General features: G+C 35.2%; 1 protein-coding gene and 2 non-coding genes across 5 annotated transcripts in view; 2 read left to right on the forward strand and 1 right to left on the reverse strand.

The window, feature by feature from the left end:
* ADK (adenosine kinase) overlaps window positions 1–21922 on the reverse strand; it is a 517994-nt gene that overhangs the window by 70242 nt on the left and 425830 nt on the right. For all 3 annotated transcript variants that reach the window (XM_032839711.1, XM_032839713.1, XM_032839712.1), the window contains one exon: window positions 18006–18120. In XM_032839711.1, the coding sequence (XP_032695602.1) occupies window positions 18006–18120 (115 nt within the window). The remainder of the gene's footprint in view (window positions 1–18005; window positions 18121–21922) is intronic.
* Window positions 9421–9497, forward strand: LOC116858480. Its single transcript, XR_004380924.1, has one exon. It is a non-coding gene; the product is annotated as a small nucleolar RNA U2-19 (small nucleolar RNA).
* Window positions 9651–9719, forward strand: LOC116858476. Its single transcript, XR_004380923.1, has one exon. It is a non-coding gene; the product is annotated as a small nucleolar RNA U2-30 (small nucleolar RNA).

The raw sequence follows: 21922 nt of genomic DNA on the forward strand, positions 1-21922 counted from the left end.
ATCTCTTCCTTCTCTGTACGCACTTTAAGAATTTATTTACTTATTTACTTATTTATTTATTTATTTTAGAGAGAGGGAGGGAGAGAGAGTGAGGGCACCTGGGTGGCTCAGTCAGTTAAGTGTCTGCCTTCAGCTTAGGTCATGATCCGAGGGCTCTGGGATCAAGTCCCGCATTGCGCTCCCTGCTTCTCTCTCCCTCTGCCTGCTGCTCCCCCTGCTTGTGCTCTCTCTCTCTCAAATAAATAAATAAAATCTTTAAAAATAAAAGAGAGACTGGGGAGAGTGAGAATGAGTAGGAAAGGGGCAGAAGGAGAGAAGCAGACTCTACGCTGAGTGTGGAGCTCAGTCTCATGACCCTGAGATCATGACCTGAGCCAAAATCAAAGAGTTGGATGCTTAACCCACTAAGCCACCCAGGCATCCCATTCTGTATCTACTTTAAGCACTTAATCATGTACTGCCCAGCAAAGCATTCAAAGGCCTATCACAACTGACCATTCATGCTTACCCACAAGTCTCTTCCTAACATTTGATATTCTCTGTGATACATTATACCCTTTAAGGACTCTTTGATTTTTACCTTATTATTCCATTAATTTACATTCCTTTATAAACTCAGCTTGCCAAAAATGAACTACATTCTTCAAAGCCTGGTTAAACCATCACTTTCTTTGTGAAACTTTCCCCAATTCCTTGTGCCTTCTATACTATAAAGGGCAGTTCATTAAAGTCATATACTACTTTTCATTTTTGTATATAGGTTATGTCTCTCCTAGATTTTAAGAAATGGAGTTTTGTCTTACTTACTTATTTATTTTTTTAAAGATTTTACTTATTTATCAGATAGAGATCACAAGTAGGCAGAGAGGCAGGCAGAGAGAGAGGGAAGCCTGAACAGAGAGCCTGATGTGGGGGCTCGGTCCCAGAACCCCGGGATCATGACCTGAGCCAAAGGCAGAGGCTTTAACCCACTGAGCCACCCAGGCGCCCCTTATTTATCTTTTTTTTTCCAAAGACTTATATGGTGTTTTTTTTTTTTAAGATTTTATTTATTTAGGGGCGCCTGGGTAGCTCAGTGAGTTAAAACCTCTGCCTTTGGCTCAGGTCATGATCTCAGGATCCTGGGATCGAGCCCCACATCAGGCTCTCTGCTCAGCGGGGAGCCTGCTTCCCCCTCTCTCTCTGCCGGCCTCTCTGCCTCCTTGTGATCTCTCTCTCTGTCAAATAAATAAATAAAATCTTTAAAAAAAAAAAAGATTTTATTTATTTATTTGACAAACAGAGATCACAAGGAGGCAGAGAGGCAGGCACCCCCTTATTTATCTTTTTAACCACAATTCCTCACACATAGTAGGCACTCAGTAAAACCATACTGATTTGTATTCATTTGTACTGTTATTTTACTGTTTTATCTATTGGTATCTTGCCTCTCTGGCCTGTCCTGTTAGAGATTCTCAGATTTCTTTTTTTTTTTTCCCCCAAAGATTTTACTTATTTATCTGACAGACAAAGATCACAAGATGGCAGAGAGGCAGGCAGAGAGATGGGGCGGGGTAGGGGGGAGAGCAGGCTCCCCGCTGAGCAGAGACCCCCCCCCCCCGATGTGGGGCTTGATCCGAGGACCCTGAGATCATGACCTGAGCCAAAGGCAGAGGCTAAACCCACTCAGCCAACCCTCAGATTTCTTTAAGTTCTATATTACCTGGCATATCCTTAGCACATGATCAAGAATCTTTGAGTTGGAAGAAATGTTAGATATAGTACATCCCCAAATGTCAACCAATACAAGGATTCATTTTACTAAATACCTTTGTTTAACTATCTCTAATAAGGAGCATGACCATATGGACTGGTTTGCTCAGGATAGCCCTAGTATAATTAATGGCACCCTCGTTCACTCTCAAAACTATCTGAGTTTTGTTAAGTTTTATGGTCATCTTAATAATGAAAAACTGCTTACTTCCTCACAAGTAGTAAACAGGTGAATAGTCCTAATTATTGTATCTTTTGAATTCTGAACCATGTAGATGTACTGCCTATTCACAGAACACTTTTAAAAATTTCCCCTTTGTTATAGGTAGGTAAGGGTAGAGTTCTAGGACTAAGTGAAATAATTAAGAGTATAGGCAAAATTTAATATGATAAATAAATCAGGGGCACCACAGTGGCCCAGTCAGTTAAGTATCTGACTTGAATTTGGCTCAGGTCATGACTTCAGGGTCATGAGATTGAGCCCTGTGTTGGGCTCCATGCTGGTGTGGAGCATGATTAAGATTCTCTCTCTCCCTCTCCTCTGAATTGCATGTGCAGGCATGTGCTTTCTCTCTCTCTCTCTATATATATATGAGGTAAATAAATTGAATGGGGGGCTAAGTGCAAAATGATTAATTTGACAAAAAATTAGGACATTTTCTTGAGACTTTAGATTGCTTATTAAAACAGAAAGGCACTGAATAGAAGAACTTAAAATAGCTTAACAGAAGCAGAGAAAAGCTAAATAAGCTTCATGGGCCAAGATTAAACAACAGGGGAAAATCCTTAGAATGGTGGCTTCTATTTTGGCAACTTCAAAGGTCAATGAATATAAAAAATGATGTATGCTTCTAAAGAAGTTTAATTAAGATAAATTGTCTTGGCCAAGGTTTAAAGGAATAAGGCAATAAAAAGTCTTCATTTAAGTAAAGTTTTTACTAGCCAATGAGCAACACTTTATTCCTTTTAACCTAAGAAAATTTTAACTGTTCAATTATCTGAATCAGATTTTTCTGCTACACCTCCAGACTTTTATCTGAGCCAAAAACACACATGTCATGTTTCAGCCAAAATAAAATTCTGCCGCCAAGCTGTAATGCTCTGAACAATGAATTTTGGAGTCTAACTACATTTTAGAAGAATCACTCATTGGGTACAAACAATAATTATTCTGAAAAACATTTGGTAATATACTTCTTAGACAAATATCCATTTGTAATATATTTTCAAGCACTCTCAAGAAATTGACTATTTGGAGTTTTAAAAGAAGATGGAAACATTCTCTAAGAATCATTTAAGTTAATGTGTACATATATATCTATAAAAGTGTAGGTAAATACAGCTCTCATCAAGATATCCATTCACATATACATAATGCATTTTATAAGATATGTATACACACCTCCACATAAGAATGTTTTAATCAACTCTAAAAAATTCTATCTAAAGAATTTAAATCTTTATTATTAATATTCTATATTAATAAATATCTAAAGTCTTAAAATTTGAGATTATTTGGCTGAAGCTCTGAGAAACACAGTTAATCAAATATCTACTAGATCATATATGTACATTTTCTTGAGTCAAAAGGTCTCTGGATGTATATCTTCAAGAAGATTTATCCTACTAAAATCTATTGGTATTGATCTAGTGGTTAAATGTAATGAAGAAGCAGAAAGTGATCCTTCAAATATACATTCTCAGATACAGTATAAGCCAGGCTTTTCCCAACTGATATTTTGGGCCAGATAATTCTTTGTTGTGGATGGCTGTCTTGTACATTATAGGATTTTTTAATGTCATCTTTGGCCTCTATCCACTAGATGCCAGTTGAATTCCCTCATTCTCTACTGCCCACCCAGCTGTGACAACCAAAAGGGAGGAGAAAAATTGCTCCTGGTTGAGAATCACTGCTGTAAATAAGTGAGTCAATGTGGTATAGAACAGATTAGACTATACTGGGGTTCAAGAGGTTGGATTCTGCTACAGTTTTTGGCTCTAACTTTGGGATCTTACATAAATTACTGCACCCAGCCATTCTCAAAGGAGGTTAGATGCTGGTATTGCTAAATCATTTAAGAACCTTATATAACAGATGAATCCACTTAACTTTGTTGGGCCATATATTTTTCTATTTTGTAATTAAAAATATTGACTAAGAACTTTGATTTAGGCTCTAATGCCATAGCTTGTGATAAACCACTTCCTATACAACTTCCCATACAGCTAGAAAAGCTGTAAAAATAAAAGAATAATAAAGGAGGTATGAGAGCGCTGTCAAGGTAGCCAAGACTTGATAAGATCAGATCCCTGGGAGTAGAAAGAGCTAGGCTGACATTTTAAAAGTTGATCTTCCCCTCAGGGCATTTGCAGATTTTTGGTGCTTGGTTAGATGTTAAGAATCTAGGAAGAGGGCGTTTAATAAGAGGTAGAGAAGCCAACAGAGCTTTTGACAATCTCCAGGGTTGCTGAGACAAAAATTGGATTTTGGGGCTGCCAAGGCAGTTAGAATTGAGGTGTCATGTTCTTGAAGAGAAGGAAACATAGTGGAGTAAGCTTGACACTCAGGGTCTTCTCCTTTGAGGTATTTGTTAAATTTGTAATGTTACAGGACAAGAACGCAAGACAGTAAGCAAAGGATCTCTAAAAGGCAGAGTAGTATTTTTAGCAGTCATATGGTACCAATGACAACCTATGAAGGAGTATGGACCCTAGTAAATACTGTAGGATTTCAGCCGAGATTTCAGGAGAGCTATAGCATATGAGTGGAGGCAAATTAGAAGCCTTACAAAAACTGTAACCCAACCCTGAGCTGGTTCAGTCCTCAACAGAAATGCTATAATTTAGCATGGACAGTATTTAGCATTTAATGAAAATGTATCAGGCAAGCCAAGATACAAGGCTGTCCCAAAAGAAGTAAAAAAAAAAAAAAAAAACAGACTCAAAGATGACTGAGATATTATAATTTTTGGACATTCAATTTATTATTACTGTGATTAACATGTTCAAAAAATAAATGACAAGGTAGACAATTATAGCATAGAACTGACAACAGTAAGAAAGAATCAAATAATACAAGAAATAAAAAATGTGACTACTGAAATGATGAACTCAATAGATGTGCTGAAATGCAGATAGGACAAAGTAGAAGAGAGGGTAGTGAACTAAATGCCAGGTCAGTACAAACGTATAGGCTGAAACTTAAGGAGGAAAATGATAGAAATTACAAAGAAGATCATAAAAGACATACAGGACACAATAAAAAGGCCTAAGAAATGAGCAACTGGTGTCCCAAATGGAAAGAGAGGAATGCAATATCTAAAGAGATAATGGTTGGAAAATGTTCAAAACTGGTAGGAGTCTTCGATCACAGATTCAGGAATTACTAAACCACGGCAGGATAAATACAAGAAAAACCAGAATCAAGTCCAAAGTTAAAGTCAAAATCTAAATTCTTGAAAAATTCTAAAAAGCAGACAAAATAGAAATAGATCCAAAGAAGTGAGAATAAGACTAACAATTGACTTCTTGACAAAAATAAGAGAATCCAAAGATTATGGAAGGTCATGATTAAAGGGTCAAAGAATGTAACTTCCAATGTAGAGTTCTGTGCTTACGTAAAGGCAAAATAAAAGATATCTGTAGGGGCGCCTGGGTGGCTCAGTGGGTTAAGCCTCTGCCTTTGGCTCAGGTCATGATCTCAGGGTCCTGGGATTGAGCCCCACAGCAGGCTTTCTGCTCAGCCTGCTTCCCTGCCAAATAAATAAATAAAATCTTAAAAAAATATATCTGTAGGGGCACCTGGTGGCTTAGTTGGTTAAGCAACTCACTCTTGTTTTCAGCTCAGGTCATGATCTCAGGGTCGTAAGACTGAGCTCTGTGTTGTGCTCTGTGCGGGATGTGGAGCCTGCTTGGGATTCTCTCTCTCTCCTTCTGCATGCCACCCCAACCTCCACACTCGCCTCTGCCCCTCTTTCTCAAAAAGACACAAAACACAAAACACAAAAAAAACTGCAAACAAAACCTAAAAGAATTCACACACTGATTGAAAACTAAAACAAGCTGTGTAGGCTAAAGAAAAATGATAAAATAATTCATAATTATCCAGATGAAAACATGGAAATGAAGGAAGAGGAGAAAAACAATGGAAAGAGTAAAATTCAACTGCACAAAATGATAACAGTATTCTGTCACTACAAGGCATTAAAATGTAGAATTAAGGTGACTGACAACAATTATACAAAAAGTTGGAAGTCTTAATGGAATTAAAATATTGTAAGATCCTACCATTGTTTGAGAAGTGGCAAACCTTATAGTTTATATTTGACTTTAATATGTCAAGGATACATTTTGTAATCTTTACGGCAAACTTCAAAAGGATATTCAACTGCCAAGCAAACAGAAAAGGAAATGATAATAAAAAATACTTGTTCAATCCAGGAAAAAAAAAAACAAACAGGAAAGAAGAAAAAAAAGAAGATAAACATGTGGCAAACAGGAAAAAAAAAGTAGGATGTGAGATAGGAATCCAATTATATGAGTAATGTATATTAAATATAAATAGACTCCAATCAAAGACAGAATGAATTAAAGAAACAATAAAAGTACATTACAAGTACAAAAAAATCTTGTATTTAAGAACACAGAAAGGTCAAAAATAAAAGGATGGAAAAACAATGCAAACACTAAAACAACATAAAGATGGCATAGTTATACTAGTAATAGACACAGAAGATATTCAGGCAAGCACCATTACAGGTAAAAAAGAATATTTCCAAATGATAAAAGGTTCAGTCCATCAGGAAGATAAAAGAATTCTAAACTTACATACATGGAAGTTATATACATGTACATTTAACTTACACATGAAAGATAGCTTCAAAATATATAAAGCAAAATTAGAACCAAAAGGAGAGAGATAAAAATCCCAATCATAGCAGGATACTTTAATAAATGTCTCTCAATAACTGATAAAAAAAAAAAGCAGACAAAACCCAAATAAGAGTATAAATGATCTAGACAACAAACTCAGCAAATATGACTTTACTGTATATATTAAGACTATGTTTAAGAATGTCAGCACAATAAAGAATGTGAGCATATACATTGTTTCAAATGCACAAAGAACATGAATAGAATTGACCATATGATATTCAATAAGACAAAATTATAACAAATTTTGAAGAACTAAAATCATGTGGCATACTTGACCATAATGAAATGAAACCAAATAACAGAAACAAAGAGATAATTAGAAAATCTCCAAATATATTCCAGGTATTTAAAAATTAAGCAAAACTTCCTAAGTAACTTACAGATTAAAGAAGAAATCACAAAAGGAATTAAAAAATGTCTGAACTGCCTGGGTGGCTCAGTGGGTTGAGGCCTCTGCCTTCGGCTCAGGTCATGATCTTGGGGTCCTGGGATCGAGCCCCGCATCAGGCTCTCTGCTCTGCGGGGAGTCTGCTTCCCCCTCTCTCTATGCCTGCCTCTCTGCCTACTTGTGATCTCTGTCTGTCAAACAAATAAATAAAATCTTTAAAAAAAATAAAAGAATAATGAAAATAGACACACCAAAATTTAGAAATTAAATATGCAGAAAATGAAAGAGGATAGTATCAAAAATTTTAAAAATAAAAAAAACAAATATTCAATGGAGAGAATTAACAAAGTCAGAGTTGGTTCTTTTCTTTTTTAAAAAAATTTATTTGGGAGAGTGAGTGAGAGAAAGAGAGCACAAGCAGACTCCATGGTGAGCAGGGAGTCCAACAAGGGGTTCGATCTCAAGACCCTGGGATCTAACCTGAGCCGAAGGCACATGCTTAACCAACTGAGCCACCCTGGCACCCCAGTTCTTTATAAGACCAATAAAATTGATAAACCTTGTCATGACCATGAAAATGTGCCTCTCAGATGAGCCAGGTGGAGCTATGCTTTGAAATTCACCACTGCATTCATACTGAGGTCATGCTTCCCCTGAGCACAACAGAAATAGCATGGAGACCTATTCCTGAGATGTGTAGGACCCCTTTGGATAATTTTAGCTTGAGGACTTCTCTCTGGCTTTTTAAAAACTTAATTATATTGCAATCTATGCCTCTTCCTGCCTAACCTTCTTTCAGTCCTGCTCTTCAACACAGGGGTCAGACCTGTACTACAGTCTGAGAGGTCTGTCTCCTTGTTTCCTCTGGCTCCTAACTTATCTTCCATTACAGGTGTTTCCTTCAATAAATCTCTTGAATGTCTAACCTCGTCTTGGCATCCATTTCTTTGAAAATCCAAATTAGCATAAACTTATATGAAGCATAATCAAGTCAAAGGGAAAGGGCATATATTTAATTTTAAAACTAGGAATTAAAAAAGGAACATCACTATAGATCCTATAGTAATTAAGAGGATGAGAGAATATTAGAAATAATTTTATGTTAATAAATTTGAATATTTAGATGAAATAGACAAATTCTGAGAGAAATACAACCTATCAAAACTGACACAGGAAGAAATAGAAAAAATCAGACATTCTTATACAATTAAAGAAGAATCTGTAATTAAAAGCTATCCAACAAAGTATTCTCTAGGCCCACATATTTTGATGGGTGAGCTCTTGCAAATATTTATGTAAAGTAAAAAGAACCGCAAGCATGGGGCGCCTGGGAGGCTTAGTGGTTTAAGGCCTCTGCCTTTGGCTCAGATCATGATCCCAGGGTCCTGGGATCAAGCCCTGCATCAGGATCTCTGCTCACCGGGGAGCTTGCTTCCTGCAGCCCCCCGCCCCTGCCTGCTGCTCTGCCTACTTGTGATCTCTGTCAAATAAATAAATAAAATCTTAAAAAAAAAAAAAAAAGAAAAAAAGAACCTCAAGCTTATAAAACTCTCCCAGAACAGAAAAAGGGCCCTTCCTAATTCACTTTATAAGGTCATCATAATGTTCCTACCCAAACTAACAAGGATGTTACAAAAAAGGAAGATTAAGAAACAAACCCTTTCATAACAACACTGAAAATATCTGAGAAAAACATAATCCGATCAAATCCAGTGGTATATTAAAAGAATATCATGACAATATTGGGACTATCCCAAAAACGCAAAGGTGGTTTACCATTCCAAAGTAAGGCTGTAATTCACACATTAAAAAGGTAATTTTTAATAGATGCAGAAAAGTTATTTGATAAAATTCAAGATCCTTTCATGACTAAAAACATCTTAACATCATCAACAACAAAACTCTCTGCAATCTAGTACTGAAAGGAAACTTCTTTACTCTGTTAAGGAGGATCTACAAAGGGAATGCAGCAAACTTTATCGTTTCTGATAAAATACTGAAGGTTTCCCACAGGAAACTGGGAATGAGACAAAGATACTTATAACCATTTCAATTACACTCATATTCATTGTTTTTCACTGTGCTAATAGTGCAGTAGAAAAATTAAAAAAATAAATACAAAGACTGGGAAAGAAGAAATGAAACCATCATTATTCACAGATGATATCATTATATACAGAGAAAATCTAAAAGAATCAACAGACATATTATTACAATTGATAAGTGGAAACAATGTCATTATAAAAAATTTATACACCAGTGAAACACAAACAGAAACTGAAACTAAAAGGATGCCATTTAAAAATGGATAGCATCATTCCCAGAGATCTGCTCTTACTGAAACGGATCAATATGAAAATAGATACATTTGTTCATAAAAAACCTTCCAGTCTATCTGATGTATATCTCTGTAGTTCTGAGAAGTAAAAGTATTTAAAACAATAAGGGCTTGTATCTGGAGTTGTGACAGTGCATGTGTATCTGTGTGTATAATGGTGACAGTGGGTAACTGAGGACTTGTTGATGGATGATGAGATTGGGGAGTTCATATGTGTATGAAACACTCATCAGTTCTGAGTAATGATAGAAAGGTTTTCTACTGAACTTTATAACCATGAAGGCTTCTATAGTTGACCTGAGCTCAGAATTTAAAAAAAAAAGAACAGTATCAAAAAACAAATAATAAGTGGAACGCCTGGCTGGCTCAGTTGGTAGAGCATGTGACACTTGATCTCAAGGTCATGAATTCAAGCCCCATGTTAGGCATAGAGGTCACTTAAAAAAATACAAAAAAAAATAATAATAAGAGTTATAAAAGTTATATATGTGAGACCATTATACTGAAAAAAACTAACATTTTGAGAAAAATTAAAGACCACCTAAATTAACAGAGAAATATATTCTATGAATTGGAAGACACAGTATTGTAAAGATGTTCATTCTTTCCAAACTGGTTCACAGATTCAATATAAAAATTCAATTAAATAAAATTCTAGTAAGAATAAAAAATTTCAGGGGGACAACAACAATCTGATTCTAAAATTTATGTGGAAATGCAAAGAGCCAAGAACAGTCAGGACAATCTTGAAAAACAAAGTTGGAAGTCTGGCATTACCAAATAAAAAGATTATTATAAGTTAAGTAATTAAGAGAATGTAAACTGGTTATAATAAAGAAAACAATGGAATAGAATAGATACTCTAAAAAAGACACACAGATATAAGGTAATGTGAAATATGACAAACATGTCAATTTACTGCAGTAAGGGAAAGATGTTCCTTTTAATAAGTGATGGTGGGTCAATTGGTTATTCATAAAAATTCTAAGTCCAGAAGAACTGTGAATCCAGATGAAAAGAGTAACGTAAAAATTTTAGGGAAAAAAAAGAGAACAGGAAAATCTCTCAATGAGCTAAGGATATGCAAAGATTTTCTTTAAAACAATATGAAAAATACTATCCATAAGGGGGAAAACATTATTAACTGGACTATATTAAATATGAAAAGCTTTATTTATCAAAAGATACCACAAGAGAATGAAAAGGCAAGCCACAAGGTAAGAGAATATATTTGCATTATATTTATCTAGCAAAATACTTGTATGCATACTGCAAAAAGAATTATACATCAAGATGACAATCTAATAGGGGCAAAGGACAGGAACTTCACAAAAGATATCTAAATTCTAATAAGCAGACGAAAAGGTGTCTCACCTCATTGAATTGGGGAAATTCTAATGAAAACACAATGAGTAACTAGAGCATACTCACCAGAATAGCTAAAATAAAAAAACATGGATGGCAGAAAATGCAGATGAAAATGTGGAAAAATAGAAGCCATTTTATACTGGTGGGTATAAATTGGTACCACCACTTCAGAAAACTAGAAGTGAAAAATGGAACTCTTCTGTTGTGTAACTATGGTGGTGGCCGCATGATCTTATGCGTTTGTTAGAGCACGCAGAACAGAGACACTGTGAGGGGTAAAGTCTACTTACTAAAAAACCAACCTAGATATGAAAGGAAATCAAAATGGAATATAAACTTAACTGTACTACAATGAATAATGTAACCACACTGAAGTGGATGGAATAAAAGAACTAACCTGAAGTGACTTTGGATAATAGTATTCTGACCAGACATCTGAGGGCTAAAGACAAAAAGAATTGTAAACAAATACATACTCTAGGAAGTAAATATGTTTTGCATAAGGGTGTGGGTAAGTAATTCAAAACTGGCTTAGGATCGAACAAGTAAGTAAATATATTTTAGATAATGGGAGCCAGAACTTCCGATGTCAGAGGAAGAAGTTAAACGGAAGGAAAGGGTGTAGGCTAGAATGAACTCTTTTGTTGGATTGGAATCAAAGGTATCGGCAGTTTCAATTCATGGAATTCAAATATATAAATAGATAGATAGATATGGAAATAAATACAGATGGATATGTATGCATGAGTTATTATACGTACATATATTGCCAATCTACTTGCTAAGAGGGACCCAAAGCAATGATTCTCAATTAGCAATGAGCATGTCTAGCACCCAGATCTGGGTTTCTAAATACCATTTGCTAATTAAAGGAACCAGGGTTACTTAAAGAAGTGGTTGATTCCAGGACTGAAGCAGGGAAAATACAAGGAACTAAAGCAACATAGTTTGTCAAAAAGTAAGATAATGCTAAAAAAGGATGGAGACAGAGCAAGATAAAATGTCTATATACTGGGTGATTCTGTTTCAAAAAAAGGCAGAGGTAATTGTTAGTAATAAAAACCAAAATAATAGGGGCTTCTAAGTGCTATAAGTGTTCTACCTTGATCTGGTGACACAGGTGTGTTCACTTAATAAAAAGTAGTACCAACTTCATATGCATAAAACTTAAAAACAAACAGTATAAGATGTTCTATATTTTGATTATGGTGATTATTTAGTGAAATATATGTGTATTTTATATAGATACATATATATAATCCATACCTCAATAAATCTGACTGAAGGTCCCACCAAAATAATGTTATAATAGGATTAACATTTGCCTAGGCTAGTCTCCCAGGGCTAGGTCTCTCTAGGGCCGGGTCTGAGATCACTAAACCATACAAACCATGCCCCAAAGATATTCCTTTGTCAGGAATGTGACAGTTCCACATATGTTATTCTAAAGTATTTTCGACCTCTTGGTTAACTAAAGGACTTTGTCTTTTGTGGTTACAAAGATCTAAAAATGGAACATGAGTTAATAACTTAGTTGTTTATATTCCTGGTTAAGAAATACATATTCTTCAAAATTCAAAGGACTTTTTTCTATGAATGTCCTATATAGCCATTCTGAAAGAATGCTACTTAATTTGTTCTTTCCACACCATCACCAACCTATGCCGACAAGATCATCATTTAAATGTTTTGGCTGTCGTATAGATAACATTTTCAAAATGACTTATAGCAATATTTTCTAGGAGTAGGAGTTGTGATGATGTGCTAACATTTTTCTTCCAGGGGCTGAAGTTGTTTTTCTTTAGAGTTTGCATTTTCTATTCCACACTCTCCGTACTTTATGTCTACCAGAACTGCAAAGCATGTTGACCTTTTCCTATAGAGTAATGTACAGCACTGAGTATTATCAAAGAACATAACATTTTACTAGCAAATGGGGTGACAAGTTTCTTTAAGGTCTCATGACCTTGAAGACATGAAGACAAGAAACTTCAATAACTCCATTTACTTATAAAGAAATGACGAAGGGCACTATGTTGTGATTATCTTAAATTATAAGCAAATCAAATGCAGTTACTATTTAAAATAATATATGTAGATTGCTAGTAATAGATGAGTACATGACACTTTGTGATTTATCAGGAGAGAGAAGCATTCACCAAGACTTACTGAAGTACTAGATGCTTAGCTGCTAAAAGGTTCTATTTCTATCATCCCACAAAATCTTAGACTTGAGGCAACATTTTCAAATCACCTAATCCAATGGTTTTTAAGGCAAGAGATGGAGGATAGACAGCATTGCTATATTACCTAGGGGATCTTTTCAACAAATACACAACCCTACACTTCCCAACCCCCACTCTACAACCCCCGTTCTCATACATCTTCTTGAGGATGTATATTCTAATACTTTTCACAGGAATGCATCTGGTTGAATCGAACATACTTCCATGCAGGCAGGGCTATATTTACTAAACGTCCACTAGGCAACTCTGATATGGCAGCCCCTATCTTCCAGTAGAAAAACTAATGACCTAATCTGTTTTCTCCTATTGGGCAAAATTACTATTCAAACAGCCCAGAAAGAATTCTGAAAGTATTCAGAAAAATCTACAATTTATTCTTTAATGGACCTATTTCATTGTGTCACAATGAACCAAAGTGTGAAATGCATTATTTTCAATTTAGAATAAAAATCTTTTTGCTTTTTCCAATTTTTAGGGACATATTTACTACAGAAACTTGGAGAATTGTAAACTTTCTGCAAAGACATATATATCTGTGTATGTGCCTGCATGTATGTAAATATTCATGCACATAAAATATTTATTTTTACAATTGTTAATGTAATAAGGTATTAATATATGAAGACCTCACTAGTAGGTACTATCTGGTAGGTAATAAAAATCTTTAGTCTTAGTTTTTCTACATTTATAGATACAGGAATGACTTCCTTGACCTGACTCTCATGCTACCTAATAGGTTCATTCAATATTTATTAAAAGGATCAAAAAGTACAGAATCATATTTTCTTTCCTGTCATCATTCTTGGCTTCTTACTCTTATTACATTCCAGTGTTCTTTGCCACCCCCTCTAGCACCCCAGAAAAGCTTAAAACTCAATTAACCTTCAAGCAATGAGACAATGATTGATATGTGACAAAACCTCTAGGATAGATGGATATACAAAATGGATACACACCTGAAACAGAGGTGACAAAAATAATAAAAAAAGACAGGTATTAAAGACTTTAGAGTCACAATTTAGCAAAGAGGAATTCAAAGGAGGAACTACATATAAAATAACAGAAAGTGGTTTATGGACACCATATCTCAAAAGGAGAAAGGTCTCTAGAATTAAATACCAAGAAAACTGATTTTGTTACATTACTGCTCAATGCCAAAAACTTAGCAATGATCATTTAAAAATATTCTATAGTGTGAGGTTTAAGGAACAATGATTCCTAATTAGTGTTTTAATAAGTGTGTTAGCACTGCCTTGTGCCATTCTGGAATGTCACTTATGGTAAATTAAGGGATACTTTCCCTCCCCATCTTCCATTAGTATTTTAATGCTAGGAGGTGGGAAAAAGCTGATCCATATTCAAGAGCAAAGGAGGAAAAACAATAACAAATTGGCATCTCTTCTGTGAATTGCCCCACAGGCCAAGCATTTTTATGTTCTTAATCATTATTAAATGACTTAACATGACACCCAGAGCCTGGCGAATGATTGCATCCTGACATGAGAACGAATTACAAATGAAATGAAAGATCAAGCCGTATTAGAGGATTGCCTCTGGGAAATGAAAATCTTTAATTCTCTTTTATTATTGACATTTATTTGGCTGCCATGAATAACAACATAGCAAAGAGATTCAGCTATGCTTGTGCACTGAATAGCTTATCCCAGGGCTCAAAACTGCATTAACATTTATCATGTTTGCTTTTGTAGCTGACACCACTGAACAGATTCTCTATCCATCTTGTATTTATCATGCATTGCAGATATAGTGCATCCTCTAATTTAAGTTCATTTTCATAGAGTAGGAAGAGCAAAGATTAGCCAATGTCTTTCCTCAAATAAATTCCTGCTAGTAAGTGTTCCTAAGACTGGTTTAATAGATTTAATAAAGAACAAAATGAGTTGACAAAGAAATTGAGTCACAGGAAGGGGGGGTAATTTTAAAGGTTTCAACTTTGGGGAAATTTGCAAATTCACAATGAGGAAGACACTTGTATGACATGTATATCTAGGATATATAAAGCCTTAAAAGAAATGTCTCCATAAAGAGCAACCAAATAGCATTTTATGAATCTGCAGGCCGTACTACAATTCCTGTAAGATAAGAAGTCTGCATGTTTTTCACTTTTCCAAACACTGTGTATTGCTAAGACAGGAACAGGCCACGTGCTATAGGAAGACAGCAATCCAGATAGTTATTATCAATGCAGGGGTATCTTTTCATGACATTTCTTTTCCCTCTTGCAAAATTCACATGTGGCTTTTTCTGTCATTACAATAAAAGATTATATGGTACCTGATGCCTTTGCTCATATGATCCTCTTCGATAATATGACTGGATTGCCCTCCTTTCTTTAAATCCTTCCTAGAATTCAAGGCTCAGCAAGGATATCAATGTGTCTTGGGAAAATCACTTAGTATCTCTGATTCTTCTTCTTCTTTTTTTTTTTTTTAAGTTTCATTTATTTTAGAGAGTGAGAGAGTGTGAGCATGAGCATGGGGAGGGGCAGAGGGAGAGGAAGAGAATCTCAAGCAGACTCCCCACTGAGCAGAGCAGATGCAGGGCTTGGTCCCTCAACCCCGATATCATGATCCAGGGAGAAACCAAGAGCTGAACTCTCAACTGACTGAGCCACCCAGGCACCCCCATATCTCTGATTCTTGATTGAAAATTATTTTTTAGTTTTCTTTCTTTTTTATAATTTTAATCATGGAAAATCTAAAACATATACACAAGTGGAAGTAATAACATAATGACCACCCCTTGTACATCCATCACCCAGCTCTACAATTACTAACTCATGATGAACCTCATTTTATCTCTAACCCCACTTCACTATTTGTCACTCACTGAATTATTATGCAATAAATATTTTTCGAAGTAAGTCTTTGAATCTTGCTTTTGACAATTCTAAAGTAAGAAAGTTGTAATGAATTCCTTCTAAGGTTCTTTCTCTCCAAAATTTAACAATAATTTCTCTTTGACCCCTTTTCAGGCTTATAGATTTAACTCAACAAAAATTTACTTCATAGTCATTTTAACATCTTTCTTCAGGCTTAATCAGTTGATCTCCTTCTCTGAGTCAATATAACCCATACAGTTAGTATCAATAATCAAGAAGTATAATTATACTTCTTTGTATTTATATTTTTATGTATATTAATTTTATTTCCCAGTTAGATGTTTAAGGCTCATATCTTAAATTTCTGTTTAGCAGTGTACTAAAAAAACCCACAAAGGTAATTAATTGCTACTGAGTGTAATAATTATTATTAACTGGTGGGCTTTAATCTTAATGGTTCAGACAGAATTAACAGGTTTGTATTTGGGGACACCTGGGTGGCTCAGTGGGTTAAAGCCTCTGCCTTCAGCTCAGGTCATGATCTCGGGGTCCTGGGATCGAGTTCCACATCGGGCTCTCTGCTCAGCAGGGAGCCTGCTTCCCCCTCTCTCTCTGCCTGCCTCTCTGCCTACCTGTGATCTCCCTCTGTCAAATAAATAAATAAAATCTTTAAAAAAAAAACAGGTTTGTATTTGGCTTCAATAGTAGGTAGCATCATACTGAAAATATTAATCATTTAACCAATAAAATGTTTGTTTGCTAGATAAAATTCCTATTCTATTTCTGTGTAAGAAAATAGATGACTGAGTAAAAACAGAAGTGAGGTTTTCTTCTTAAAGTTTAAAGCTGAGGAAGTAACTTATCTCTGGATTTTATTTGTTTATAATTAGATAAATTTATTTAAGTTAAGCACAGGAATTTGCTAAGTAAATTTTTTTTTTTTTCAGGAAAGACATTACTAGACTGACAGTATCTCCAAAATATCAGAGCAAACAAACTAAATCAAAGTGGATTTACTCAACTGAATTTTAATAAATGACCTTCTTGAAAATGAAATCTTCTCTACTGAGGTAGAAGGTAAGTTTATCTACTAAAATAAAAACACTGCAAAAGGTACATTTTCACAGAAACAGAACAAACAACCCTAAAACTTATATAGAACCACAAAAGACCCCTAATAGTAAAAGCAACTTTGAGAAAGAACAAGGCTGGAGGCATCACGCTTCCTGATTTCAAACTATATTACAAAGAGAGAGCAATCAAATCAGTATGGTACTGGCATAAAAATAGATAGACACCTGGAAAGGACAGTGTCTTCAATGAGTGGTGCTGGGAAAGCTGTCACATGCAAAAGAATGAAACTGGATCGTTATTATGGATGCCCAACACGCACATGAAAAGATGATTAACAGTAGTAATCATCAAGGAAATGTAAATCAAAACCACAGTGAGACATCTCCTCACACCTGTTAGGATGTCTATTATAAAAAAGATAAGAAATAAATGTAGATGAGGACATGGAGAAAAGGGAACACTTATGCACTGCTGGTGGGACTCTAACTTGGTATGGAAGTTCCTCAAAAATTTAAAAATAGAACTACCATATGATCCACAATCCCATTTGTGTGTATTTATCTGAAAGAAATAAGAACACCAACTCAAAAAGATATCTACAACCCCCATGTTCATTGCAACATTATTTATAATAGCTAAGACAATAGCTAAGTGTCCATTGATGGATGAATGGGAAATGTGTTGTGTGTGTGTGTGTATGATAGAGTATTATCCAGTCCTAAAGAAGGAGAAGAAAATCCTGTCATTTAAACAATATGGATGAATCCTGACTGCATTATGCTAAGTGAAATCATTCAGAGAGAGAAAGACAAATACTGTATGATCTTACTGGTATGTGGAAACTAAAAAAAAAAAAGCAAAATTGAACTTATAAATACAGAGAACAGATTGATGGCTGCCAGATGCAGGGCCTGGGGTGGGGAAAGCAAAATGCATGAAGGTGGTAAAAAAAAATAAAAGGAAAAGTATGCTGTTTTCAAATTAAGTATAAAGAATACAGAATTCTGTCATAAATGATTAATCTTCATTATACTGGGCTTTGCGCATAAATTCCACACGTACCTGTAGCCATTATAGTATCTTCTCTCCCTTGGGTGAAGATCACGATTCGCTGCCTCTTCGGGTTCACCTTTGGCAGAGCCTGTGTCTTTCTGGCTATCTCTTTAATGTCTTCAGTCTATTAATAAAGAGGAGGAAAAAGTTCTCATAACAGTACAATAAAACGAAAGTTACTAGTAGATTAAGGATTTAGCTCGTCATGTTCAAAATCGGAGGGATACACACCCTCATTATTCAAAATAGGAGGGATACACACCTCCATTATAAGAGTTGTTCTTTTAAAATTTTAACCATATACAAAAGTAAATAGTACAAGAGCCTCCAAGGAACCCACCATCAAGTTGCAACAATTTAAAATTTATGATAAATTTTATTTAATCTATAGTCTCACCCACTTGCCTTTACATTATTTTGAAGCAAATCCCAGATACAATATAATGTTACTTGTAAATGTTTTATTATGTACCTCTGAAAGGTAAGGACTTAAACATAAACACATAACTATTATATTTAAAAAAATTAACAATAATTTCTCAATATCAGCAAATAGCCAATTTTCAAATTTCCAATTAAAGAGAGATTTGTAAAAAAAAAAAGAGGGGGAGATATTTAATTATTTTAGAGGTTTGGAGAATTATGCTGACTCTGGAAATAATGTTGTTAAAATGCCAAATCTTTCAAAGAACTAAAATGAGAGAAGGAGATGCTGTTTCAAAAAGATAGAGTTAAAAAAATCTACAAATTAATTTTAGAAACCTGATGTTATTTTTCGTATCACATACCTCATGAAGTTTTACATCATAAATGTTTTGACTTGAAATCTAAATCTTGAGCTATCATCAGTAGGATGTTTAGAGTCATGTTTTCAACAATGTTAGGTAATTTAAAAATTCATGTCTGAATTCAGTGGGTCTCTAATCCATCTATGGTTTGGGCTTTATTGGTACTCTATCACTGTGCAATTTCAAACAGTTATGGAGAGAGACATGCCAGAGGAGAAATATATCTGAGTGGAATCAAGAAAGTTTAATTAGAATATATAGGAAAGAAAAATTTAGGTACTCAAGGTAGACAAGTCATAATGGTTACAGAGAACATCAGGAACTATGACATTTTTAAAGGTATGAAAATCTTTAGTGAAATATTTGTATGTTGTTTGTTCACTACATACTTAAGAAATTCCAGATGATACATGAAGCTAAGCTTCTTCTACACCTAACATGATAATTCCAGACAACCTCTGTTTCTGAAAAGAACAGCTATGTGTGGTAAGACAATGCTGCTGACCTTTCAAACACGCTGACTATTTCACTTTTGGTTGCTTATTTTAGAACAAAACTAAGCCTGAAGTCTGATAATATAAGAAAAGAAATTTCCTCAGTTTTGGGGAAACGACTATTAGAAATGACTAGTAACAGCTGAAAGGACCAAAAAAAAAAAAAATCAGAAAAAGCCACAATAATTACAATGTTTTCGAGCTCTCAAATAAATGTATACACTTAATTAGAATGACTGACATATATTCTCCCAATCTCCTTACCACACTTAGGTTTTACAATTGTCGGAGTTCTGCTTATGATCGAGTAGATTCATATTTAATAAAGATAAAGGGGTAAAACCCAGAAACACATTCACTTTATCATCTTGGGAGCAGAATGCCATCTATGCAATGTTTTTAAAATAGAGGTCTTTCTTCAATGTGGTATAAGGAATAAATTAAGAATGAGAATCTATGGTTGTCTTCTACCACGCCAGTAGGAAGATATATGTATTTTTTATGGGTTTTTTTTGGTAACCTAATCAAAGAAACCTTTCTTATGTCTCAACTGAAATCTTATAGAAATGGCAATTCAAGATTGAAATAAATTTTCCAAATATAAAACACAAATCTTTACAAGATGGTCAAACTTTTTTCTAATTGTATCCATGTCCACAGTTCATACAAAACTACTCTGTCACTCTGGGATCACAGTCAGTGAAGACCAAATCTAAATTTCTTACTATGCCTTTGAGGAGTCATTGTTTTGGCCTCAATAGTTGATGCCCATCTAGTATGAAAATTTCTCTGTAAGCCTCAATTTTGTCTTCTCAAAGCTAAATATTTCTAGTTCTGCAGCTACCTCCACCTTACTATAGATTCTTCTCCTTTATACTTGGGCTAACATCTTAGCAGAATTGTGAAATTACAAGGGACTTCAGAGAGTGACACACCTAGATTTGTGCATCTTGAGCAGGTAAATAAACCTTTGTGAGGCTCATTTCCTCATTACAAAACTAAGTAAATATTTATGTTAAAAGACATTGGGTGGGGAGTGCCTGAGGGGTACAGTCAGTTGAGCATCTAACTGTTGGTTTCAGCTCAGGTTGTGATCTCAGGGTCATGGGATCAAGCACTGCCTCGGGTTCTGTGCTCAGAATGGGAGTCTGCTTTAAGACTCTCTCTCCCTCTCCCTTTGCCCCTCCCCCCTGCATGCTCTCCCTCTCTCTGTTTGTCTCTCTCAAATAAAATCTTTGATAAAAATGATGTTGGGGGGCGCCTGGGTGGCTCAGTGGGTTAAAGCCTCTGCCTTCGGTCATGATCCCAGGGTCCTGGGATGGAGCCCCGCTGGGATGGAGCCCCACATCGGGCTCTCTGCTCAGCAGGAAGCCTGCTTCCTCCTCTCTCTCTCTCTCTGCCTGCCTCTCTGCCTACTTGTGATCTGTCAAATAAATAAATAAAATCTTTCAAAATCTTTCAAAAAAAGAAAAGAAAAATGATGTTGGGGGAGAAATATGCCCAAATAGTGGGCAGAAGTTTCAAGAGAATCTAGATATTTGCACAGTATCTCTCTTAAGATACTTCTCATTACAGATTAGTAGGTGAAATATTTGCACAGTCCTAAATATCACCCCCAAGATATTTATTAAATACAATGAGAAAATAGTAACTTTATAAAAAATAAGCTGGCAAACATCACCTAAACCCAGTGATGAAAGTGAACATCACCAACATTAAGACAATGGGACATCATGCACATCCCCAATATGATGCACTGAGAAGTGCAAATCACTTCCGCGGTGTTTCTGGCAAAATGTGTAACTTCAACTTAATTAACAGAAAATATCAGAGAAACTCAAATTGAAGGGCATTTATAAAATGATTGGCAAGTACTCTTCAAAAAGCTCAAGAACATGAACTAGGAAAGAATGAGAAACTGTCACAGATAGGAAGAGACAAAGGAGACATGACAAATAAATGCAGTTTGTTTTCCTGGATTAGATTCTCAAACAGAAAAGGGAGTTAAGGAGAAACTGGTGAAATTTGAATAAAGACTGTAGCTCAGTTATTGGTAGCATACTAATGTTAACTTCCTTGTTTTGATCATCATACTTTCATTCCTTTAAGATGTTACATTAGGGAAAGCTGAGTGTACTATTTTTGCGAATTTCCTAAGTCTAAATTATTTCAAAATAAAAAGTTGAAAATAATTGTTGTGAGGATAAAAGAAGATGCGGTAAGTGAAAGACCTTAATGCAATATTTAGCACATGCTACATACTTAATAAGTATTAATTTCTTTCTTCTAATGACCATCATTTTAATACTCTCTAAAACTGTCATATCCTGAGGTTGGCCCAAAATCTCTAGAAAGGGCCTCAAGTGTTTTGAGTATTGGGAATTCAATTAGGTATCTAATAAGGGAGGAGAGAAATGAAAAAGGGGGAAGGAGTAGAAGAAAGCTCATACAATTTAGCTATAAGCAATGGATATAGCTTAAGTGCTCACTAAATCTAACTTCTACAGGCAGTAGGTATTATTCTCATATCCTCATTTTGTAGGTGAGTAAACTGAGTCACAGGGTAAGAAGCTTCTTAAGGTCATAAATACCCTAAGTGGTGGAGCCAGGGCTAGCACCCACGAAGTCTGACTCCAGAAATTAC

This window comes from Lontra canadensis, unplaced genomic scaffold (genome assembly GCF_010015895.1).
Source record: "Lontra canadensis isolate GAN:19392208 unplaced genomic scaffold, GSC_riverotter_1.0 scaffold3, whole genome shotgun sequence".
NCBI lineage: Eukaryota > Metazoa > Chordata > Mammalia > Carnivora > Mustelidae > Lontra > Lontra canadensis.